Source organism: Xiphophorus maculatus, chromosome 19 (genome assembly GCF_002775205.1).
Source record: "Xiphophorus maculatus strain JP 163 A chromosome 19, X_maculatus-5.0-male, whole genome shotgun sequence".
NCBI lineage: Eukaryota > Metazoa > Chordata > Actinopteri > Cyprinodontiformes > Poeciliidae > Xiphophorus > Xiphophorus maculatus.
The window spans coordinates 3734176-3760774 of NC_036461.1; the positions used below are offsets into that span (position 1 = coordinate 3734176).

The 26599-nt window shown below is 36.4% G+C and overlaps 1 protein-coding gene across 3 annotated transcripts in view; it reads right to left on the minus strand.

Annotated features, from left to right (window-relative positions):
• Positions 1 to 242: 242 nt before the first annotated feature.
• The window catches only part of rcan3 (RCAN family member 3), a 49483-nt gene continuing 23126 nt past the window's right edge, over positions 243 to 26599 (minus strand). For all 3 annotated transcript variants that reach the window (XM_014469629.2, XM_023353202.1, XM_005801267.2), the window contains 3 exons: positions 9314 to 9487; positions 7761 to 7932; positions 243 to 2678 (listed from right to left, as the gene is read on the minus strand). In XM_014469629.2, coding sequence (XP_014325115.1) covers positions 2524 to 2678; positions 7761 to 7932; positions 9314 to 9487 — 501 coding nt within the window. In that variant the 3' untranslated portion in view covers positions 243 to 2523. The remainder of the gene's footprint in view (positions 2679 to 7760; positions 7933 to 9313; positions 9488 to 26599) is intronic.

The following is a 26599-nucleotide window of genomic DNA, read 5'->3' on the forward strand; positions in this document are numbered from 1 at the left end:
CTTTAAATAAACAACAACTTTAAGGAGGATTTTGTTGCGTGTTTTAGTTTTCAGCAGGCAGATCAGTTTTGTCTGAAAGCATTAATCAGCCCCAAAAGAATCAAAGCATTTGATTTATAAAGTAACCTTCTGTTTCATCTAAACCCATTTGATTTCTTTTTAAACTTGACAATCAGAACCGACGCATCAAAAGTTTGGCTCTGCGGCAGAAAAACACCCAGCAAATGAACGACATAAAGGCATGGCTTTTAAAAATGAGTCTTTATGTATTTCTCTATGTGAAACAAATGGACTTCCTTACTACACAAACAGAAGCAGATAACTGTCAGAGACAGAGAGACCATGTCTGAGAAATAGGTACAGAACATGTAAAATACACATACTGGTATCATACAAGTGTAAATTATTGCTTGTTTTTGCTATGTTGTTTTCTGGATTTCTACGATATTCAGACACGATATTCAGATCTCAACAGAAACGTTACAACAGTGACAGTATTAACGGTATTATTGAGCTATTTAAGTTCCCCAGAAGTAAATGAAACATTCAAACCGAGTCAATGTCGAACAACAACACCAAGACAGTTGGTTTTGATCGAGCATCTTCAAGATACATGTGGTTTTTTTTGTTGTTTTTCTTTTTAACGTTTTTTTTTTCTCCCCATTACAACAAAGCCAAGGAAAAGCTGTAACAAACTGCACACTGAGAGGTCAGCCTCAGCAAGAAAAGAAACAAAACACTTGGCATATGTACATAAATATATATCTTCTTCTCAACTGTGACCAAAGTGCACCAGTTTAAATCTCCATGATTACAGAGTAAAAAATAAAAAGAAATGTGTTTCCTCATGCTCTGCTGCTGCGTTTTCTTTTAAACCATCAAAATGTATCGGCTCCAGTAAAAAGTTCACTCTGTCAGAGAGCCGTTTCTCAGAGACACAGACGCTTAAAACAAACGAAAACACAGAGTAGATATATTTTTTTAAATTCCATCTGCTGCGCCGTCCTGCTTTCCGCCAAACCTCAGGTGAACATGCATCCCAGCAGCTCGCTCCTATAGATCCAAAAGGCCTAAAGGGTTCACTGGAGTGTTTCACTCACTGCAATGTAATGTGCTGGTGAAAAAGGCTGACCAGGTGCTGAGCTTGAGATAAAAGCTTTGCCTCAAATAAAGAAGAAACTCACACTTGCATACACACAGACATATCTTTTTCTTAATGCGTTGCAGCCAAACAAATAGATTTAAAGCTGCCAAATGACGTAAGATTCAGACACCTGTTACAAGCAGTTAATCATGTTTCTTCATCTGGTTAAACAAGCAGGTGAGAAAATGCAAAGAAACACTAAGAATCCATTTGCGAATAAATGCTTTGGTCGGTTCATTTCATGTTTTTTCTTTTCTCCCCCGCATCAGTCGGCTGCAAAAAGAACCAGAGAAACCATTTTGACATATTTACAGCACGTTTCAATTCACAGAGAGAGAAATTCTCAGTGCAAAACAAGCAGTTGGTCAGAAAACCTGACAAACTGCTGAAAGCAAATGAAAGGGATGTGAAAAGAGAGACAAATATCACAAACTCTTTTAAGAGGGATGAACTGTTTTCCAATCCATCAAGTTTTAGCAAAACTCGCCGTCAACACCAATTCCCTGCCATCACGAACAATAGCAAAAAAGCTTCGGCTTCTCGTCTCCAGAAGTAACTAGGCATGCAAAAATCGTTGGGTTATCAAATACAGAGTATGCATACACATCTAGTTAGCAAAAAACACCTTTCAAAAAAAAAGAAGACAAAAGAAGACGCAGAAATAAAGAAAGTCAAACAACCAGCGCATCTTTGTTAGTCACGTATGGCGCTTCGTGCGGTGTGTGACGTTAAATAGGTTTCATTTTCTTCGTATGACTTGTTAGTATTTGTGTTTCAGTACATATTTTTCATAACAGAGTATATACATGCAGAGAAGAGCGGCAGCATCACACACTCGGTCCTGATGCAAGACAGCAGATGTGAAAAAGAAAGTCTAATATATCTTGAAAGGAAAAACAAAATGTCTGGGGTGATCGTTGTACAAATGAAGGGAAGAGGTGAGGGACGAGCAGCAATGACAGCTGGGAGTGATACGTGACAGGTGCCTGTGTTCGGACAGGTACGTTTGCCCCCCCCCTTGTTGCTGAAAACTGAGGGGGTGGGGGGTTTGGTGGGTGGGAGGCCAAGCCGCCGCTGCCCACGCTGTCCGCAGAATGTGATGAGTGTTTGTGTGTCATCCATTCCCTTCCGGCCGCCTCATTCCATCGCCGCGCTCCTCCAAAAACACCGTCGTTCGAAGCAATGTTTTTGTTTTTAGCTTGTAGTTGAACTGAAATGAGGGGCGTCGACGCTCTCTGTGAGTGCAGAGACGAGAGAGAGAGAGAGGAGGGAGGGGGGGCAGGTGTGTCACGGGCTTTTTAAAGGGTGCGGACGCCGCGCCGCAGTCGGGAGGCCGAGGAGGCGGGGTCGGGGCGGAGGTTCCCCCACCGTCCCCCCGTTTAGTTGAAGACGGCGGGGGGCCCGTCGGGACGTCTGGTCTGGACGATCTGCTGCTTCGGCCGCACCGCCTCGTCCTCCTCCGTCTCACTCTCGCACACGTGGACGACCACGCTGGGGGTGGACTCTGTCCCCGCGTGGAGCTCGTACTTTTCACCTGGAGGGGAAATAAGAAGACAATCAATCAATCAATCCATAAAGCTTATTTATATGGCACATTTCAGCAACAAGGCAACTTCAAGTGCTTTACATCATAAAAAGACAAGAATAATGAAATATTCTAATATTTAAAAATTTTTTATTAATTGATTAATCAATAAATCTGACGATTAATTGTCATAATATTTGATTCATCGGAAAAAAATGGCACATTGACTGCAAAAACACGAAATCTTACCAAGCATTTTTAGTCTAGTTTCTAATGCAAATATCTTAATACACTTGAAATATGAGAAAAACATTTTTTTCATCAAACATGTTGCAAGTAATTAACTCCATAAAACATGGAAAAATGTTTTGTTAAAATAATCTGTCAGTGGAACTAGTACTTTTTCATCAATCTTTAGGAATTATTTACTTAAATTAAGCTAACATATGTTGCAGAAAAGTTACTGGTAAATTAGTTTTGTGTACTTAGATATTTGAACTATAAACTAGTTGGTAAGATTTTGTGTTTTTGCAAGGTTTTGCAGATTTTTGATTTAACCACTTAAGACATTTTTTTATATGTTAGAATACATTATGGATGCAAATATTTATTTTTTAAAATAAGAAAATAAACATTTTATTGCCTAAAATGCAACACAACAAGATTATTTTGTGAATTTGAACCGGGTGAAGCTAAAATTATTCCACCTGTGGAGTTTTGGGTAAAACATATTTACAAAGGTGTTTTGTATCTTAAAAGCAAAATGCATAAATTTTTAGTAACGTTTTGGATTAATACTGCACTGATTATGTTGTTTTGCCTTTTTTGTAGGGAATACTAAGGCTGATATGAATAATCAGATTTATCATGATGAATTGATCATTAAAATAATCGTCAAGTACTTTAGTAATCAATTAACTGCTAACTGGAGTAAATAATTAAGCCAAAACTATACAAAAATATATATCAACATTGCATTTAAAAACATAAATATGTTTAACCTAAAATACCTCAAATGGTTTACTTGGTTACTTGGTTCAAACTCTGTAAAAAGAAATCTTCTTAAGCACCTTTTCCTTTCTAGTTATTAATCAGTTATTTCACAAATTAATCAACACATAAGCCATACATTATATTAATGTTATTTTGAGCAAAAAATGAACTGATTTATGTGTTTATTTGCATTTTGACAGCATTTCTAATATCTTATAAAATAATATTGAGTGGTTCAATGAAAAATGTACAGAATGTGACAATTTTTAAACGTGATTAATCCTCAGAATAATTAATTACTAAAATAATCAGTGGGACACCTAATATAGTATATCTAGAACTACAATGGGATGGTTTAGATCAAAGCATATCCAGAATGTCCCAGTCAAAGCCCAGACCTAAATCCAATCTAGAATCTGCTGCAAGACTTAAAAATGAATCTGAGAGAAACTGACATTTTCATTTTGCAAAGAAGAATGAGCAATTTTTTTTAGTTTCTTCAATTTGAAAGAAAAATTGTTGAAAACGTACATCATTTCCTTCCTGCTTCACAATTATTCACTTAATTGTGTTAGTCTGTTGGAAACATGGAGAGGTTTGTTTCTGCACATGTAAAACCAGGTGAGATGAGAGTGACTACTTTAGCAGGGAACTGCATGTACCAGCCAAATTGAACATCAATTCAAGATTAAACAAAAAGCTCCATCCAAAAATAATCCAGATGAATTCAGATTGAAAACACACACTTAGATTGTATCTCGGTTGCCATGTAGATGAGATCAGACAGCTGGCAGGCGGAGGGAAATGTGTGTTGCGGTGCCAAACACAGAGATGGAGGCGAACGGAGTGCTGCAGTTAGAGCAGGCGGCCGACAGAGGGAGCCAGCGAGCTGCGCCTTGATCTGATTTCAGACGCCAGTATTTGAGGAGAGAAACAAAGCCATTTTCTGATGCCTCGTGTTTCTATGGCAACGGCAGAAAGTGGCCTTCTGAACTAGACTCGCTGTCTGTGTGAGTGTTTGTTTGAGATAATGTAGTATTTTTGTTTTTTGACGGAGATAATAAAAAGTATTCAGCTGAAAGCAGATTTGGAAATGTGTTTTTCACTTCACACAGCTGCTGCAAACCTGATGAAAATCTGCAAAACAGTAAGTGTTTTCAATACAAATGTGCGCAAATCTATGCCAATATTCTTCTAATGTAAAAAAATGCAATTGCTGCATTTGCATTAAATAAATAAAATTAAAATCACATGTGAAGCAATTTTTTACATGATAAGTCATTAAAAATCTTGCCAGATTTAAAGATTTACATGAAATATATTCACATTTTGGCCATTAGCGCAAACGTCGGCGTCTTATTCACACTTTATGCTTGTCTGCGGTGTTTTGAGAAAAGTGTAGTTAGCGATTTTGAAGAAGAGTTTTTGATTCAATATGTTCGAATGACGCTGAAGTTTTTCTGAACTGTGCAATGCTGTGAGACTGCCCAAAATAAAACAACCAAAAACACAAACCATCCTCCTCCTACAACATTCTGTCGTGTTCTTCGTCATTTTCGCCAGTAGTAACATCCGTTTGTTGATCATGTGACTCGTGTGATGTCAAAAGATCATCGATTCCGATAAAACCACCTCATGCTAGAGCAAAAACGTTTTATAGAAAAACGTGTGCTTTTTCGAAATTGTTGTTTCCAATTAAGCAAATTTATTTTCGCTCAGTTTGTACATTTTTAATAGAAACACAGTTAATGATTGCAAGACGTTGTGCTGCAGAGCTGCTCTATGATGCCCTGTGTTTGATCTCACATTTCTGCTGCAGCACATGCAAGTCTGAAAGATCAAACTTTAGCAGAAAACTGGGAACCAACTCATTGCTGCATAAGCTTTGCAATCCTCTGCCTCATTAAACACTCCACTGTAAGCTTTCTGTGTTACTTTTGCACCCTGTCAGCAGTCTCATGCATACAGATGGTTAATAATCACTGCAGAAACCAGGCTTGGTGCAAAACGTAGCAGCAGTAGACTTATGAGCTCAAAAAGCTTTCAGATTTTCACAAGAAACCATTAAAGGAAGTTTTTATAACGACAACGCATTCAAACCAGCTTATTAAAGAAACAGATTTATGACAACCTTTAAAAGAGAATACTAGCTTTGAGAAAATTAATCACAAAGGCTTGAAAACGTATCAGCAGGATTTTACATGATAGACCAAAACAAAAATATTGCATAAATGTGAAGTGGGAGAGAAACTGTACAGGGTTTCCAACATGTTAAACCCCCCAAAAGAAAGAAATAATCTGCAAAAGTGAGTCAATTTATATTTCCTCTTTCCTCTGACTACTTTAAATAAAATCCAGTACAGCAAATTGACTTAAAGGCAACCTTTACAACCAAAAAAGCCTTTTTTACCCTCAATTCAGCTAAACAAAACTTGCTTAGAGTCACAAATGTAACACGACCTTTCCACGACAAAAGGAAACGTACAATTTCTGAGAAATATCTACCATAAAATCACAATTTAACTACTATTTTTATGCTTAAAAAATAAAGGAAATCAAAAAAACGTCTGCAAAAATAAAATTGATGCATTTTCTTCTATGAAACGTTTATATTTTTAGAAAATATTGTCTAAAAAACAGTTTTCAACATAATGACAAGAAATATTACTTATGCTTTAAGTGTCATTGTATCTGATATAAAAAAAACAGATAAAAGATCAATTTTTTATTTGATCTGTTAGGCACATTTAAGTGTATCTTAAGTGCATCTATAAATTTCTATTAATGATGTTTGAAAACCCTGCAGTGCAAAAACACAAACTTTTACCAAGTATTTTTAGTTTAGTTTTTAGTCAAATATTTTAGTACAGTTGAAATAAGACAAAACTAACTACCAAGTATTTTTTCAGCAAGAAATATTATGTAAGCAAATAATTCCTTAATATTTAAAAACAGACTTAATTCCAGTGGCATTTAATTTATAATGTCTTGTTAAGAGTGACATAATCTGCAAATGAAGCCAAAACTTTTCCACCAATATTAAGGAATTATTTACTTAAAAAAAGCTCCTATTTCTTGCTGAAAAAATACCTGCAAGTTAGTTTTCTTATTTTAAGTGTACTAAGATATTTGACTAGAAACTAAACAGAAATACTTGGTAAGATTTGTTATTTTGCACTGCAGTATTATGGCTACTTTCTCGTAATTAAACATAAATTTGTGTGACTTTTCCTAATACTTTGCTGTACAGTTCACAGAAGGGGTGCTTGGAATGAAAAACACTTTTTGAAAATATTTTCTGTTATTTGTAATTTTGGTTTTAGAAAAGAAAATGAAATGAAATGAAACTTTATTTCGAACATGATAGTAGTATAAAATCATGCACAAGGAACAAGGAATGCAAAAGACATATTTTTGTACCACAGTAATCTTAACATGCTCAAAAAGGAGTAGGAAGAAGTAAGAAACTTATGAACTCTTAAAGTTCCTAGAGTTCCTAAACTCATACAATATTTTCAGATGGACCCTCATTAATAAATCCAATAAAAAACAAAAATAAACTGGTTCATTAATTTTCCATTTTATCTGGGTTTACATATGTCTAAATATAAACATCCATACCCACACACTCATATGCGTTAGCCTCAATTTACATAAACACATTAGTGCTAACTCTCACCCATATTTCTACATCTTGTGAAAATGACCTCTTTATGTTTCCTTTTAAATTGTATTACATTTTGACTTTGTTTTAACTCCTCATTTAACTTGTTCCATAGCTTCACCCCATGAACTGAAATACTAAAGCTCTTTCTTGTTGTTTGTAAATTACGAATTCTTAAGTTTGAGTAACTCCTTGAGTTATTTCCCCCTTCTCTTACAGAAAACATGTACTGTATGTGCTCAGGCAGCAGTTTATTAGATGCCAAGGAGAAAAAAAATGAGAAAAAGCAATCAATTAAAATCCATAGGATCCGGTATGAAAAGCACGGGAGATTTTATTTTTAAGTCATATTGCCCAGCCCTAATTTCAATACTACTGCAAAAAACTAATTTCATCCTTTTATCAGAGTAGAACGATTAAAAAGCAGTACTGACCAGGTCCTAGCTTAGCCACAGCACACAGCAGGTCATAGTTGATGACGGGCGTGGCGTCTTCGCTCTGACTCCAGCCGACAGGCGGAGAGGCGGGTGGAGAGATCAGGAACTGTTTGACCGGCTGGGGAGGAGCCAGATACGACTTGTCGATGTCTTCATCGCCGTTCTGGATCTGTTGGACGGAAAACAAACACGTGATGCGTGTTGTTCCTCTACGGAAGAGGTGAGTGGCAGTAAAATCAGCAGGAAAACATATCATGTTCGCAAAAAATAAAAGGAACAAAATAAGATCCATGAATCTGAGGAAGCCGTTGCACTTCCGGAGTTCCATATGTGCAATTTTCTAACAAAAAGCCACAGTTTGTGGCCTCTTATGTTTAATAGCAAGCTTGTTCCGATAAAGGGATTTTGGCATTTTGATAGCTTGCAATTGCTGTAATTACAATACCTACACGAGGCTTTTATCGGAGCTCTAAAATCCATAATCCTCTTACGTCAAAGTACAAGAAGGTGCTGGAGGGTCATAGTGGGTGAAGCTTTTTGGAAAAAACCAAAAAACGCCAATTTAACTCAAGCTGACACGATGCAAAACTCTGAGAGGGGCTCAACCTGAACTGTCCTGCTACACTGCAAAAACACAAAATCTCAAGTATTTTAGGTCTAGTTTCTAACGCAAATATCTTAGCATACTTAAAATAAGGCAAACTAACTTGCAAGTAACTTTTCAGCAATATATACGAGTTTGTTTTAAGCAAATAATTCCATAATATTGATTAAAAAAGTACTTGTTCCACTGGCAGATTATTTCACTTATAACAACCAATTTGTCCCATGTTATAAGAGATAGAGATAAATCTTTTATTGTCATTGTCACAAGGACAACGGAATTTAAAAGGTGCCATCAGTCAGTGCATATGCTTAAAAACAAAAAATAACTGTCTCACAATTCACACACAATGTAAGAATTAACAAATAACTGGTAAACCCCCCCCCCCAAAAAACAAACAAACTAATAAATAAGAACAGCCACATTCTCACATACATCATTTATGATGATTAATGGTTGTTTTTGATTGCATTTAGTTCTGTTATTGCTGTTGGGTAGAAACTGTCTCTGAGACGGTTGGTTCTGGTTCTGGTTGCTCTGTATCTTCTGCCTGAAGGCAGCAGTGTGAACAGAGAAGGTCCGGGGTGAGAAGTGTCCTTTGTGATGTGTTGTGCTTTTCTTAGACAGCGGTCGCTGTGCAGGTCCTCCAGTGAGGGGAGAGGGCAGCCAATGATAAGTGAAATAATTAGCTAGGAGTAAGGGATCATTTACTTTAAACAAGCCTGTACATCTTGATGAAAAGTTATTTGCAGGTTAGTTTTGCCTCAAGTGAAGTAAGATATTTGCTTTAGAAACTTAGTAAGATTTTGTGTTTTTGCACTGTACTCCTATTTACATTTAGATGGAAGCTAAGTGGAACTTAAGCAGAAACACGGGAGATAAATCACAGTAATGTAATGTAATGTATTCAGCAGCTCCCCTGGGCATTTCCATCTCAGACTCTCACCTGAGCGAAGTAGAGTTTTAGCTTCTTGCCGTTGAACTCGGACTCGTGCAGCTCGATGCGGGCGCGGGCCGCCGCCTCGGGGGTGCTGAAGTTGATCCGGACTCTCCTGAAGCTTTTGAACAACTGGAAAGTGACCTGGTCATCGTAGATCCTGAAGAGCGCTTCAAACCTCTCCTGCAGAAAATCAAGTAATAAAAAAAAAACAATGAAATCTTGAACTTTGACCAAGCCACTCTGCTTTCCTGCCCATTTCAAGTGGCAAGGTAGATTATATTAGAGGAAATAGAGCATCTTTCTCAAAACATTACACAAATTTTGCTCAAAATAGTGATGCTGTTTGACATTAGAATGTCATTTTATTGTTCTGCTAATATAAAGCCAACTCTTAATGAAAATAATCTGTAGTCTACCATAAGCAATTCAATGCTAAATGGCCATAATGTCCAAATTATCGCCCCGTTTTATGTACACCATCGTCTTTCTGGGGATCTAGTAATTATAATCTTTGTTTCACTCATTGCTTGACTATCGTGCCTTTTTCTTTAAACGTCAAGTACTGATGGCTAAAGTGTTAACCATCAAAACTAACAAACTGCAGCATTTTGCACCCATTTCTGTGGCTTCTGGTCGGTGGTGAGCTTGCACTTCTATCAGACAAAGTTGCAACTTTTCTAAGCCGACATGTTAAAATAATTTCAAGAATCTTTTTACTTTATCCAAGGAAGTCGCTGTGAATTTAGTTGATTTGTAACTATTTGTTCATCTTGTTTATTGAGTATTTTATCAGTTATTTAAGCTGAATTTGATCTTTTAAGAAAAATACGGACACTTTGATATTCAATGTGATATTTCTCCTTTTAATCATCAGTCAACTGTTCCTCTTAATTTTAATACAATTGTTAAAAAGTCATGAGATTTTTTCGTATTTTTTGATAAGCAGTGAGATTTGTTATTACTATTTTCTGACTAATCATCAGAGGAAAGACTAATTCAAATTTCACTTGCTTCAGTAAAGTTCTGACTTCTTTCCCTGCTCTTTTCCTTGTGCCTCAGGAATCAGCCTTTAGTTTTTCTTTTTTGTAAAACTAATTTGTCTCCTTGGGCACCAATTTTCCCTCCCCAGCTGTGAACTCAATCAAGCAGCTCAGCAGGAGGGCAAAAAGGAAGAAAGCCACCAGGAGAGCTGATTTCTGAGTAATCAGTGGTGCTATTCGTTGTTTCCTTCTCGACCATCTCCCAGCCACTCCAGTAGCTCAGATTCAGTGGAAAACAAAAAGGTCGATGGGCAGGTTGCAAACTGGTAACAATCTGTTCACTGCCACAAAAACAGTGCTGATAATTTGCACTTTATGATTAGATAAACAATCATTTTGTGTTAAAATTTTTTGTCACTTGAATGTTTCAGATCACGAGACAAATTGTAATATTAGAAAAAGATAAACATGTAAAAAAGAAGGTTTTTAAAATGATAATTCCAAATATTAATTGGAAACAAAGCTAGACAGGTCAACCAGCCCCAATGTGAAGATGCAATCAGCCTCCCCTGGTTAAAAAAAATTAATTAACTGAGTTCATTTTTTTAACTACACCCACCCCTGATTACTGCCAAATTGGTAAAAATCAAGAAATAACCTAACCTTAACCTGTCTGATAACAGGATGTAGGCTAAAAGATTTTAAAAGAAACACATTGCGCTCAACAAAAGAAATTCAAAAACATTTAGAAATAAAGACTATTGATATCTTTCATTGTCAAAAGGGCTATGAAGCTCAGCAAACCACCTTATAGTCCGGTAGATTCGGTTCGATTTGGTAGCATTTACTACATTTTCAGCTGTGTGGTCCGTTCACACTGCACTGTGTAAAATGACCCAAACCGTTTGAAAAACCTGTTTCCCTCCTCACCTGTGGGGGCGCTGCATTAAGAACCACCAATGGAAACAACACAAAAACCTCTGAAGAAGACACTGAGCGCAAGCTTCCTTCTTCACAAAATGTAAACAAAAATGGAGTAGCTTCAGATTTTAGTGGTTGAAGGATTTCTCTTTCCCTGCTAGCTCAACGCTAGCATGTTTGTTTTGGTTGAATTTACCCAGAATGCCTAGCGCTGCAGTCCGCTTCCTACTATTGCAGCGGTCCACTTGGTGAACCAAGACTGAGGTTTTCTGTGGACCAGAGTTTGCTTTTCAGTCTTCATCAGAGCTTGATCGCACATTCACACCTCCCCAAACGAACCGGACTTTTCAGGGAAAAACTAATTATAGTTTGATTAAAATGGACTAAACAGGGCAGGTCTATGAATGCACCTCTAGAGGGCATCAACAACCCACCAAGAAGCTCACATAAAACGCTGGACTTTGACCAATTTATGATGCTGCTGCCATAAATAAAGTTCTGGCTGGATATTTGACCAATCATTTTGTCAGAATGGGTAAAATGCATTTAAAATTTTGTATTTTTGCACATTGTTTACATGATCAGTATAAGGCTGAGGTTAGAGATTTTCACTTTTATTCCTCCAAATATTGTAACTTTTTCTTCCCATCGTCATGGAGAAACGGTTTAATCTCCGACTCATCTCACCATGAAACTTTTCTCTTCACAAACAGCAGCTTAGGACTCAGAAAACAAACTTTCCTGAAGTCCCACATGAAATGAAAGCCACATGTTTACAATCTGAGGCATTAGTGTTAATTGGTGTCCACTGCTCTTCATTCAGCTCCTAACTCTGTTACTGCATGGCGGATCTCAACTGAAAGATATTCTATTTTTGCCAAATGTTGACAGAACTTAAAATCCTCGCTCTTTTAAACCTTTTCAATCAGCGCTGGGCACGGTTCTTTCTTCTGGCTTAAGATTATGTATGTTTGTGTGAAACCTGGCAAATCTCTATCAAAATGGATTCAAGAAATATTGTTTTTTTACACATACACTCATAAAAAAAGACCTCTGACCAGAATTGTAACTGAAGTGAATTTAAACACAGTGAGTCTGACAGCTTTCTCTCTTTAAGGACTTCACATCATCAATGTCTCTGACGCACTGCGTGGTAGATGATTCAGCAGACTGAAGCAGAACTACGACACAGTTTGTTGTTCACCGCGGTCAAATAATCAGGATCAGATCAGAAATATGCACAGGCCCTTTTCCTTTGGCTCCCTTTCCTTCCCTTATTGCTTTTGTCAGTTTTTCTCCCCTTGTAAGAACATCTGATCCTCCCTTTTCAATGCAGCTGGCTGTACTTCAGAGCAGACTTGACCTCCATCATGCTTCATGCCATTTTTAGGCAGATTTCTGGTGAGTGCTGGAGTTAAGAAAAGGGGTCAAGTCAGGAAAAATGTGAAACATTTCCTGCCTTAAGGGTAATCAGGAGAGATTGGAAACAACTTTGAAATAACAAAGGCCAGAAAATTGTGATCAACAAGATTTGAATTGTATTTGCTTACATCTTTTATTCCGTCCATTCATTATTTGTGTTAACTCATTTGAAAACTTGCAAGATTTTAGTTCAGTCTTTAAAAAAAAATTAAAAGCTGCAAGATGTTCAATAAACAAGAAAAGTTCTATTGTAATTATTATTGGGTTTGAGATTAGACCTTAAACTCCTGCAAGTTAACGTTACCCAGTAGGTCTGTTTCAATAAGCAATAAATCAATTAATTACATGATAAATTAAAATGAGCTTAAAAATTTTCATTTGCATGATTTATTGTTTTTCTTCTTTCTCTCTTTCTACCAAAAACTGGATGATAAAAGTCTTCAGTTAGGTGTTTTGGTCTCAACTAAACCTTTTTTTGAAGGACAATTTTGTTTACAGAGACTTCATAATTAATTTCTTTTTGTTTTGTTTATTTATTTGGGATATTTAAAATGTCTTCCAGTTCCAGTGCTAAATGTTCATTAGAAATTACAGTTTATTGATCTTTGAGAATGAGTTCTTGCATTATTATTACCATTATATTATATAACATTGTCTCAAAACAATATTATCACTTATCGCAATAACTTCTGGAGCAATTTATTGTCCAGCAAAATTTGTGTTTGTGACAGGATGAGGAATTTAACTAAATATTGGTGAGGATGAATGTATGTATTTGAAATTTATTATAGTTCCTGCTGTATAATCATTCCACCTCAGCTCAAATGCATCATTAAAACTGTCATATTTGCGTTTGTAAACAAGACTTGCTGCAAAACTACCAGCTCTCTTGTCAGCTCTACAAAAACAACAGAATTCACAAAGTTTCAGATCAGTAATGGCACCTTTTTATATAGATACAGTATGTCAACAAACAAATTTTCTGACCTGACAAAAACAAGCTGCCAAAGTCTATTAGAATAAAGTGAATATGTTGCAGAGGTAGGGGATTATTTTGAGCACAAACATGCAAACGTTGCAAGACTTTGTCTTACATTTCAGAGCAATGAAGTATTGTTTTCAGGCCCATCCTCCTCCCTGCGATACAATCATGGTTTTCTTGAGAATGACAACACGGCGCTTGTTTGGCCTTTCAACAGAGCCCACTTAACCCCTTATTTAAGCTGTGAATTTTCCATGAGCCATGCCAGCTACTATGACTCACATGTCAGACGCCATGAGTAAAACCTGTAAGGTTTACAGTCACCCACGCAGGCGCTGCGCCGTGGCTACTTCCTTAAGCTAAATTGGTGTTTTGGCAAGAGCGGAGATGTGGGAAAGCTCAGAGATCGAGTTGCATAAAAACACGCTGCGCTGCGCTGATGTTTGATAAACCCACCACGACTGTTTGGTGCGTAACAAGTGAGCATGCTGATCACTAATTTATGGGCTCTTTATGAGCGAACATCCTGAATTCATCCTGAAGAGGGAGGCGAGAGGCAACGGCGAACAGGAGAGGGGTGTTGAGTTACGCTTGGCCCGCTCATCTGCCCTCGCAACAACCTGCGCTGTTTGTGCGAGTACAAGTGAAACAGCAACAAAGTTTGGCAGTGTTGTAGTACTCGAAAACGGTCTTGGTCTCGAGACCGGTCTTAAGACCATTTTTTGATAGTCTCGGTCTTGTCTCGGACTCGACCACATTTGGTCTCGGTCTTGTCTCGGTCTCGGACATTGAGGACTCGGTATTTTATTTCAAGACCGGTCAAGACCACAACTGTGAAAATAACGCTAAATCATCAGTATCAATTTCTTTAAGATCCTTCTTTTTATTGGATGCACTCCTGATTCAAATCCAAGCAATAACCCGTCTCATTGGTAAATGCATGTTGTTGTTTTTTTAACTGCTGTCGCCCCCCCCCCTTTCACCTTGAGCGCGGACTGCAGCACTTCGATTGAAAGTTACAAGTGGTTGTCTGAGAAGGGGATAAGATGTCGGCCAAATCATCGGTTATAAAATTTGGCTATTTAAATCACAAACAATACATTTGTAAAGCAACATTGAGAAAAAAGCATACAGCGCAATGTAAGTTCTGCAGTGCTTCACTATCAGAGACGGTGGGGACTACGTCCAACTTTTATCGACACCTTGAAAGAAAGCACAAAGAAAGGTAAGCTGTGTGTAAAAGTGATATTAGGAAAGCTAGCAAGTTAAGCATCGTGCACGTTTAGGTGCAAAAATGCTGCAGTCTCTAATCTTTCTGAAGTGCAATGAAACCTTACTTTAAACTAATTTTATGTATCACCTACTTTATTTCAACCACTGTTCAACTACATGGTTATCCTTGTTCTCGAGTTTTGCCATTGACGTTTTCTAAAGCTTTGGCGTATTATGAAACTGCTTCCAGTTGTATAATTTTATTTTTGAAACGCATGCAGTTGGGCCTCTAAATGTCAGATTTCTTTATTATGTATGTTATGTATAAGTTGCTACATCCATTCAACAGCAGAGTTAAAGATGCAGTATGTAACTTTGTTAAAACAAAAAAATATCTTTGTAAAAGTTATATAGTTTTTTTTATATATTTATGTCACTATGTTGTGTCAGTATGTTATGAGACCGACAAGCTGTGAAAATATTGAGCTCCTCTGCCTTTTCTCCATGTTCCCAGTGCTAACTGGAGAAATACACTGCTTGGTCAAAAACAAACCATCTGATCCAGCAAAAGGGTCTTAGAACTGATAAAAGTCAGTCATGTTTTTGTGCACGTATTTCAATGGGGTTTGTATTTCTGCAGATGGCAGTAGTCGCTCAGGGAGGAAGTGAAGGAGATCAATCTTTTTTTCAACAAATTATCTGTCTCATAACATATTGTCACAACTTGGTGATAGATATAGATTTATTTAAGAAAAGTTATATAATGTAGCTATAATCTGTATACGAGAGAGAAACGAGAGAAATGATTGGCATTTTTTCAGTTTTACATATTTGCACATGGTTTTGAAATAGCACATTTAAAAACAACATAAATGTATGTACTGTTCATGAAAGGCAGAGAAAATACTATTTTGATCGACTTTGATTGTTTGAAATTCTGTGATTACAACATAGAAGTACTAAATAAAGATGTTTATGTTTATTCCAGTTCTCTGTGTAAAATATCTAGGTGTTTTTACGTGAATGTGGGTCTTTTAGATCAATTTTAGTGATTTTGATCATGTTTCACATTTTATTGTCACATACTGGCGCTGGTCTTGGTCTTGACTCGGTCTCGACTTCCCTCGGTCTTGGTCTTGACTTGGTATCGGACCCTAAAAGTCTTGGTCTTGTCTCGGTCTCGATACACTCTGGTCTTGGTCTTGTCTTGGTCTCGGGTTAGGTGGTCTTGAACACAACACTGAAGTTTGGGATGAATAATATTTGGACAAAAATATTTGTTATATAATTGTTGGATATTGAAAGGATCCACAATTTCTTCCCTGTCCCGTCTTGCCCAAAACGGCCCGATTCCAATCTTTTCACCTCCAAAAAATCTGATCTGTGCTACTTCCACATGTGGCGCGAATTCAGATACGCACAGAGAAATTGTACTCAACTAAAAGTAGTGCTACTTCAAGATATTTTTACTCATGTAAAAGTAAAAAGTAGCCAAGAAAAACTCAAGTAAGAGTAAAACGTATTTGGTACTCAAGTACTGATTAACTGATCAAATGATCAATCATTTAAAAATGACATAATCAGATGGATCAAAATATAAAGTTAAGAGGAAATTTTGGGTTAATTCATATAAGTAACAAAAAATAACAAAATCGAGCAAGAAAAAAAAAAAATCCAAATTAATATCCTTCAATAAAAAACTGCAGGTCCGTGTCTGGTGAACTTTTGGTTAAAACATGTTTGTTTTTCATTCAATGGGCAGAAAATCCAGAAATTTTACTCAAGTAATAGTAGAAAAACTTTATAATAAAATTACTCAAGCAAAAGTAAAAAGTACAGCATAGTAAAAATACTCCAAAAAGTATTTCTTTTTCAAAAAAGTAACTCAAGAGAATGTAATTAGTGTCTAGAATTTGCCCTGTAAATTCTAGACACTAACAGGTACCATAGAATTGCACAAAATCCGTGAGGGACGACGGAGTCCCTGCTCAAAAGAGGTGTATGGAGCCTTGTGCTGGAAGCCCAATAAAATGCATCTACATCGTTTTAAACTGTGTGATTGTGAGCGTGAGTGGGAATAAAAATAGCAACAGGTATTTTGTTCCATATAACACAGTAGGACTGTAACAGGTAAACCTTTATGGATGCAAACTCCACTAAAAACCCACCTGTTTAGGATTGTATTTGAAACGTAATCAATTACAAATTTATTGATGGAACTTGACTTAATGCCGTGTTTTAATTGTTGATTCTATGTTGCTTTGTGTTTCTGTGTTTGATATGATGTAAAGCACTTTGAAATGCCTTGCTGCTGAAATGTGCTGTACAAATAAAATTTGATTTGAAATTTTAATTGAGTAAATATAACTAGTTGGATACGTATCCCATAATTTTCAAAGTGATCTCAACAAAAACAATGGCTGAAAATTATGATTTTTAATTTATGAAAGAAGTTTAAATCACATCACAACTACACATCCAAACAGATTCTCTACAGGACTTGCAGTCAATAAGAATCTGTTGCTATTATTAGTTGTGCTTTCTTTTTATTTATTCATTGCCTTGTTATGAACTTGTGACGATACTGTCGGCTCTTATTGCTGAATAAACTTTAAAATTAATTCATAAATGACTCCATCCATTACTACTGTTGTAAACAATGTGCTGCTGTACAACGTCTACGTTTGTTTTCTGAGCAAGCGGGTCGCTTTGGGGTCGCAAACAGTTCACAGTTCACAGTTCATATCTGATTTTGGTCGGCTTTAATTAGTAGCCTTAACCTCCATGCCAAAATATAAAACAAAAAAACTCTAACATTTCAGCAAAACTCATTCAGAATTGAGCATCAAGACACGCTGTGTGAAAATTGCCAAGTCACTAAAATCTTTTTCACATGCGGGGAAACAAAAGTCTCTCCTGTTGACCCAACGGTATTGCAAGTGAAATATATTAGCTACCAAATATTGCTATTTATATTTGCAGTATTGCAGACATAGGGATTGTAACGATGATTCCGTCTTAATATAAAGTAATTTTAAGAATATTCATTTAAAGAACAATGATAGTTTACAACATTTTTACATAAAATAATCTGAGAAGAGCAGTGTAAAATCGTTTTCAGCCTCCCTGAGCAAATATTCTGCAGAACCAGCTCACATCGCAGTTCCAGATGGATCTAAACAGTTTGTTTTCCAGTGTTCCAAAAGTAGATGCATTTTAAGGTTAATCAAGGAAAATATCATGAGAAAATGAGTCTGTTTTCTTCACAGCTTTTGCTTATGCAACAAGAGAAACTTTACACATTGAGGATGGGAGAGGAAGGGAAGGAGGCGTGGAGTCGCGGCTCTCATGTATCTCCCAGTTTGGCTTAATTAAAGTGGAAACTGTGGTCATCATTACTGACCACAGGGTTCAATAAGTTACCATTACGCAACACACAGGGTGTGCCTTCTTCTTCCTACCTGAGCACTGTTACAAAATGAGTCAGGCTGAAGCAATGTGCAACATGTTATTTTTGTCGTAATGAACAAAATTACTCAATTGAGACTCAAATTCAAAGTCAGACCCCTTGACAATCTTAATTCAAATCACCGGCAGATTATTAGAAAGAGCAGAGAAGAGTTTCTTTCCCTCATATTTCTCGTCCCATTGCCCTTTGGAGCGACAGACAAACTTCTGACCTTTTTACAAATCAACAACTGAAATTTGGCCTTCTCCCACTAGATTAAAAACATTTGATAATTTGCCAGAGGAATGATTCCTACATGCTTTAAAATTAGTAAATAAAAGAACTCTTGCTTATTTTTGCTCACTTACTGTTACTGTTGGTTTGGGTAGGGGTTGCTATTTGTAATATTTCATGACTAAACAAGAATATGAACCAAAATAAATGGAAATGTAGAGAAAAAAAACGTCCAGATGGTTAAACTATACATGGAACATGAGGACTTTATGAATATTTACCTCCATAATTAATCAAAAATACTAAAAGAAGTGAAGTCTTATGCAAATGTTTAAGCACACAAGTGTTTAGCTGTAACAAAATGGAACAAATGGAAGTAGAAAGTTATTTTTATGTATAAAAAATTAATGAGGAGGCCAATTACCCAGACAATAATCTTATTAATATGTTCTCAAATCAATTTAAATAAAATAGTATGCATTTTTATGACAGTTTGGCTTTTTTTTCTTTAAGTAAAACCAGAATAACAGGCTAGCTAGTCAGGCTATCTGCTCAGGTAGTGGTTCTGGTTTAACTTCCAAACCAAGACTGCTTAAGTTTTGAAACATTTCCAAAACATTTTCCAAACAGCCAGTGAACCAATATGCAGCAGCAGGTGGGGGAGGGGCAGCTCTGCTTTACTGTATTCGCCTTGCAATTCAAGAAAAGTCCAGGATTTTTTCTTTTTATGGCATTAAGAAAACTTCAGACAACAGAAACAGCAAACTGGATAAACTTAAGAGATTTTTAAAAAATCTGAAGCAAACTAGGGCAGCAAATGGCCGGCATGCTGAGATTAACCCCGGTGAACCGCAGCCATCGGTCTCTTTGGTGATGAGGCAGTTTTGTTCCTGCCTCATCACCGGGAAAAGCTGTCATCACAGTCGCTACATGGCTGTGGGCATGACTCACAGCGTAGCAAGCATGGAGCCGGCTGCTGCTGCTTTATCGGGTAATGTCAACACGGTTCGTTCAGAGGGGAGTTTAGGTGGCAGAACAGTAAACGGCAGGGATTGGCCGGATCGAGCTGACAGAGACAAAACTGAGACATGAAAACTTTCCACTCTGCTGATGCTCGCAGTGATGTAGCTTCTCAAAATACACCTTATCTGGATGTCTTAATATTAAACAACAACAAATCTATCTCCATTTTTTCAACATGTATTAGTTTTAATAATCAAATAATAACACAAGATAGTTTAAGATCTCCATTTGGAGGAACATATACACAGTGTATATGTACTGTGTATATGTACATATACATATTATATAAAATAAGGTAAAACAAAACTACAAATGAGGAACCCCATTCATTCATTTTAATGAATGAATGGGGTTCCTCAGAGCTCTACTCTTGAGTCACTGTTATTTATTATTTATAAGATTATGGAATATTATAACATCTTTTACCATCTCTTGGCAATGTATCTGTTTATAATTACTATAATTAATGTTTCTTATGATTATTTTTCTGATTCATTTCTTATTTTTCAATGTAGTTGTTTCACTTTTGACCCTTCATTTCTGTTGAAATGAGGGTGAATTACAATGGTACCACTGCCTTCTAATAAATTAGGAATTCATTGTTATGCGGTTACAAATACAGTCACTTTCTCCGTCTTTTTGAAAGTATAATTACGTTTTATTAAGGTGCAAAGACCACAGACTGCAGACTTTTAGATCCCTGTTGCTGTAATGCAGTAAACACAACAGTAAATGTACTCTAATCTAAACAAACTGTGTTCACTAGAGTCTCCGATGAGCTCTCAGGTTCTACTGTTGTGTTTTTCAGCTTGTTGGTCTTTTGTTTCAAGTATCTCCTCTATGTGGATCATTTGAGTCACATTCATTAAAATTCAACCCACAAAAGAAAACAAACGGCAGTGAAATTAAAAACCTTTTAGAGTCATAATGAGGGTTACCAGCTAAAGTTCTACATAATGACAACTAGCTATTCCCTTAGCTAGTTGTAATTATCAATTTACAATTCTCTATTTTTGTCAATTCACCTGTTTAAACCAGGATCCTGAACTACACCATTCTGAGCTCAACACAATATGATTAACTGAGCCCAGCTGAGATGTAAAGAAGGTTTATTCTTTTCTCTCTTTCTCCCCCTGTAAATTATTCTGCGCTAAAGTCAAGCACGTGTCTTTATCTCAATCTAATCCAGACCCTCACCACTGGATGGGATTTGGGTGAAAATCACAAAAACTAGGTCGCCAAGTAACAATGCTATACCAAAATAGACTCTGCTGGAATTATTAAGAAATTAATTTCTTAACAGTTTGGAGCCTCGTGTTTAATTACTGATCTCCTTAAAAAGGGAGGAACGGTAACTAAACTGGTGGGAGCACAAGGGAGGCAGACTGTGGAGGCGGTAAAATATCTCGCCGTTTTCTCGCTGCAATCTCTTCCTTATCACATTTAGAGATTTTTCCATGACTGTTAAAAGTTAAAAGCGAACTTTCCATTGGAGTAAGCAACGACTGACCGTCTGCATTCTGCTGAAACGCAGCCAAACGTTTCCAACAACAACAAAGCATGAGGGTGTTTCCAGCACTTGATTTTCGGACTCTAGTGGTTTTTACCAACATGTAGAACAGCAACAATAATCGAATTTTAATATAATTATCACCCACCGTTAAAATGCAACAAAAACAAAACTATCTTCCCTGTTTTTAAAGACGTTTACGTTATATCTATAATTATATCTATAATTGTTAAATTTGGTGAAAGTTCAGTAATTTACATATTAAACTGACATTTTTTTTAGTAAATATAGCAGCCAAAACAAAACCCAATATAATAAAAAATACAATAAATAATATATATAAAATAAGGTAAAAACTAGAATCACTTGAATCAACACAACAAATAAAATGTTTACTATGAGTATCAAGCACTTCACTACTGATAATTTTAATAATTATCATTTTATTTTACTAAATTTAGAATAAATTTAATTCATATAAATAAAGAAATCATAAAAAAATGAAGATTTTATTCACGTGGTTAAGATAGTTTTAAAATATCTTCTGCACAGAATTTGGCTCTCCACTTATATTAAATTAAAAAAGAAAACTTCTAAGAAATGCTAACTTGCTAGCCCAACATAATTAAAAATACAGTACATATACGCATTATATAAAATAAGGTAAAACAAAACTACAACCAACAGAACAAATATTTAAGATAAATTATCATGTTAATTCTTATTTGAAGGTTATAATATATTTTTAATCTTACGACATCTACATTGCACAGTGTAGCTCTCCAAGTTTGAAATCTATTACACTTTTAAAAAATAAATGAATATACCATAACTACAAAAAATAAAAAAAGTATTCAGAATAAAAAAATTTCACATTATCTGTTCAAGAAAATCTAGCTCTCCGCCTATGTTGAATTTTTAATAAAAATTTTAATTTACTCCTCTAAGCAATGCAAACCTGCTAGAATAACCTGTAAACGATTGATACCTGCATCCCTGGCTTACTATTTAGAAATAAATACAAACTCTGGGAATGGCAAAACAACAAAAAAACGTTTGTCTGCCTCTAAACAGTGCAGGTGTTATTACAGTGGAATCGATACCTTGAATAAGGAGCTGTATCGACAGGGGGCCGACACGCCGGCGCTGCTGCCATTCCCTGCAGGCCTTTGTGTCCACATTAGGGAGCTTGAAATCAGTTTATGGTATTTGGGGACACATTAATCCTCTTGGCACCAATTTGGTCATTATGGATTTTATTGAGGCAGGAGCTTTTCCTCCTCTGCAGCACTTAGGCGTGGGCCTGAACGGACACATGCTCGCAAACCTTCTCCTTTGACACTCTTAACATACAAGTATGAAAACAGGCTCCCACGCAGACCCATGCACTTTAGAGGGACTCTAATGCAAAGTGTTACACAACATCACATAACGAGGCAAGAGCATGCCACAGGAACAGGTTTCACCCAAGAACACAGGGATACATACTGCCTAATCTCCTCCTTTTTAAGAAGTTTCTGCCTGATTACTGGTTTTAATATAACTTGAGTCGTAGTATAATGATAATATAATGAGTCATAGTTGACTAATTTTCTATCAGGGGAGACAAATGGCTCCAACCAAGTGTTGAAGTCCAAGAAGTTTCTTTATGTGTTTTAAGTGCTATCTATCGAAGCATAGATAGCATTGGCAGAAAAACGTTTCATATCAGTCAGTATCACTAATTATTGATTCGTTTTTTGTTTCAAATATATGAAATAATGCCAAACTGGTGGAGTGACCTCTAATGTTTTATCTGGAGTTTATTTTATTTTTTTTAAATCAGTTATGAGGCACAGTAGCAAAACCTGAAACTGCTGCCGGCAAGTTACCTGGCAACCAGCTGTTGCTAGGTAACCAAGGAAGTTGATTCCACCAAACTTAGCTAAAGCCTTTTCTTTGCCTAAGAAAATATAATAAATATAATATAAAAAAATACAATAAATAATATATATAAAAATATAAAATAAGATAAAAACTCAAATAAAATGTTTACTATAAATATTAAGCACTTCATAACTGATCATTTTAATAATTATGTTATTTTACTAAATTTAGGATTGCTAAAGCTTTTTCTTTGCCTAAGAAAAGGCTGTAGCTAAGCCTTTTGCTGTGTGGTTCTACTGTAGATCATAGTTCAGTATTGAATATTCTATCACATATAGCATATATTGTTATTGATTTATTGTCCAGCCCTAATCGATCATGATTGATCAAGAGAAAACTGATTGATTTATTGATGGATCCCTACTTAAAATTGCATTAGTGATCTTTAGTTCACAGTTTGCTTCATTACAAACATATTTGTGCAGAGTAAGACCAATAAACTCCAGTTACCATGTGACGAAAGTTCCTCCTTCCCCATTTTTGTTGAGTTAAAAGCAGAACTCTACCTTCCATTGCAAGACCGTCTAGAGTTGTCTGATTACTGCGCAGGCCTTTTTGTTACACGGTAACCGGACCCCCCATCCAGGAGACGGTCCTTTTGTTCTACGTCACCATAACGGACGCGGATCCAACCCTTTATCTGACACATGAGTCCCAGCGCTTCTCTAGGGTTTCAGGTCCAACATGAACTCCCCCTCTCCACCTGCCCGGCGGCCGGACCGAGAGGAGAGGGCACACCTGAGCCTCCGAGCTCAGAGTCAGGATCGCTCAACCCTGCCAAGACCCAGATCTGGTTTCCTTCCAGCACCGAACACGACACCGGCAATCGTCTGGGCACATCGGCTCTAGCCTGCTAAACGCCAAACAGCTGGTCAGGGTCCGACAAAATACAGTTTTAAAGGCTGGTTTGAAATTTTATTAACATTTAAAAAGGCTTTATGATTAATTGATGTACATCAGTTAATCATACATCGACTGCCAGTAGTAATTTTGCTGCACATTAAATTGTTCCAGAAGTTATTGCGATAAACGATGATGTTGTTTTGCATTATTATATTTTTGAGGAATATTTAATGCAAATTCCCAAATATCAATAAAACTTTAAATTCTGGAACTGGAAGACATTTTAAATATATAAAATAAATAAACAAAAACAACAGAAACGACAAGTGAAATGAATTATGAAGTCCTTCAAAAAGGTTGAGTTGAGAACAAAGCACCAGACTGAAGACTTTTACGATACAGTTTTAGGAAGAAAGAGAGAAAAGAGAAAAATGATAAGTACTGCAACTGGAAGTTATTGAGCTCATTTTAATGTATCGTGCGATTAATTGATTTACTGCGACAGTCCTAACAGCCAGTAATATGACTTTAAAATGCCAGACTGTAACATGGTAAACAATTTGAAATCTGTTTTGCTCTTATCATAAATTTTTATTCTTTTTTTGGTTTCTTTTGGCCTCTGGTTTTCGATGCAGCTGGAAGGATTTCTGGTTTCCTTTTATTTTTTTTTTTACTTCTGTACAGCAGTCGATACGTAACCGTGGCAACAAGATTTTGTTTTTAAAACTGGGAGCGGCTGATTAGAATCTGAAAAGCTCAATTAATAGATGAAGTTTCAAAGACAGAGGAGTTGAATTGGACACTTTAAGGATGCAGACGGTCAGATGGAGATTTAAAAAGGAGCAGCAAAAACAAATGATGTGGATTAGCTGTCATCCAGGACATGTTAGCTGTTAGCAGGTCATACAGCAACAGTGTCTTCAGTCAGAGGCCTCTTAAGATACGCTCCAAAACTGACTGCTACTGGAGATTTTTTCTGTTCACAGCATCACTCTTGCAAGATAATTTACTGATGTGAGTTACAACTATCCTGAATGGAAAATTAATTTCCATTTAGGATAAATTAAGTATTTTTGAATTTGAATTAAATAGAATTTTAATTGGATCTTGCTTGTCTTAGCTGATCCTGATTTCTGGTTTTCTTTAATAAAGTCTGACCTGCTAAATCCGATTTCAATCGACAGTACTGGTTTGATCAGATTTTTGCTAACACGTCATTGTGCGTCATGATGTTGATATGTTTATCCGCTGAAAATGGACAGACTTCTTAGCTTTGATGGGTTCCATTAAAAGGGTAAAACATTCTTGTAACTCAAATAGAGCAACTATCAAAGGACGGTTACCGTCATCTTATATAAAGCTGCACAGACGGAAAAAATAGCATCAAAAATGTCAGCAGAAATCCCTTCTGTTTGACTGAACAAACAGCACACAAGTCAATAAATGACTCCTTCTGTGTCTAAAGTGACATCATTACAGCCAGACATATGAAAGAAGACACAGACAGACAGGTTGCAGGACAAACAGAGAGTGACCCGAGTCGACGAAAATTTTCTCCCGAGTCTTCAGTGAAGAGTTGTTTGCGTGTGTGTGTTGGGGTGTGTGTGCGTGTGTTTGCTGACACAGACGTTTCTCGGCCTGTAAGTCCGCTGACTCACTGTTGTGGTTGAGGTGTGTGTGTGTGTGTGTGTGTGGAGCGTGTGACTGCATCTGTGTTACTACAAAACTTCAGTTTGTGGGAGCTGAAAATGGCCGTCCTGCTTACGCTTGCAGTGGTTTTATGGTGGAAACAGGGAGAATTATAAATAAATTATTTGTCAGTAATGGACCCAAAACCTTGCAAATATGGAATGTAAATCAATAAATGGATCTAAAGCAGGGGTCAGCAACTTTTTCAATTCAAAGAACCTCAAAGTAGACAAATTTAATAAACATGCACTAAATTAAATGTTTTATTTTGAAGATTAAAGATGTTAAATTAAATTTATCACTATTTGGAACCATTTTCTAACTTTCAAAAGAAAAAAGATATATATTTTGTGAGTCCTTTCCATAAATATGCAAAACAACCTCCACTAAATACATAAAGCACATAAAGAAGTCAATTATTTACTAAAAGTTCTTTGTATTATTGCTATGCTTCATCTGCATAATTTGCATAGAAATGCAGAGAAAAGCTAAAACTACTTTATTTTCTTTATAATTAAAAACATTTCATTGGGTTTTTTTTAGAGCCACACTCTAAGATATGCAAGTCTGCCCTAAAAAAATTGAAAATCATAAAAGTTAATTTGCTACAGCAATATAATTCAAAAAGTAACCATAATTTAGATTAATTTACTATTTAAATCATTTATTTTTCTGTTAAAATGATTTTACAGCAGAAATATATTATGTTATTGCCTACACAACATGCGGAAGGCTGCTTGTCTTCGAAACCTTCCAGAAAGATGGGAAGCTACATTTGCAAAAAGGATTGCTGTCCACAAAGTGCTAAACATATGAATGGAAAGTTGAGTGGAGGGAAGAAATACACCAACAAAAATTCAAGAGCCCTAAAAGGGTTGTGAGGCAGAGGCAAAGCCAAGAGTCCAGTCTGGAGGCACAAGGTGCAGACTGCAGAGGAAGTCAGAGCTGCAAGAGCCGCCGCAGACAGACGTATCCATGACAACAAGGGCTACAACTGTCATTTTATTTGTATTAATCTACCTTTTCATGATACGTTAATTTATTGAGATGACGTCAGATTTAACCGTAACCATAACGACATGCATGTGGCCTGTGCTCCGTC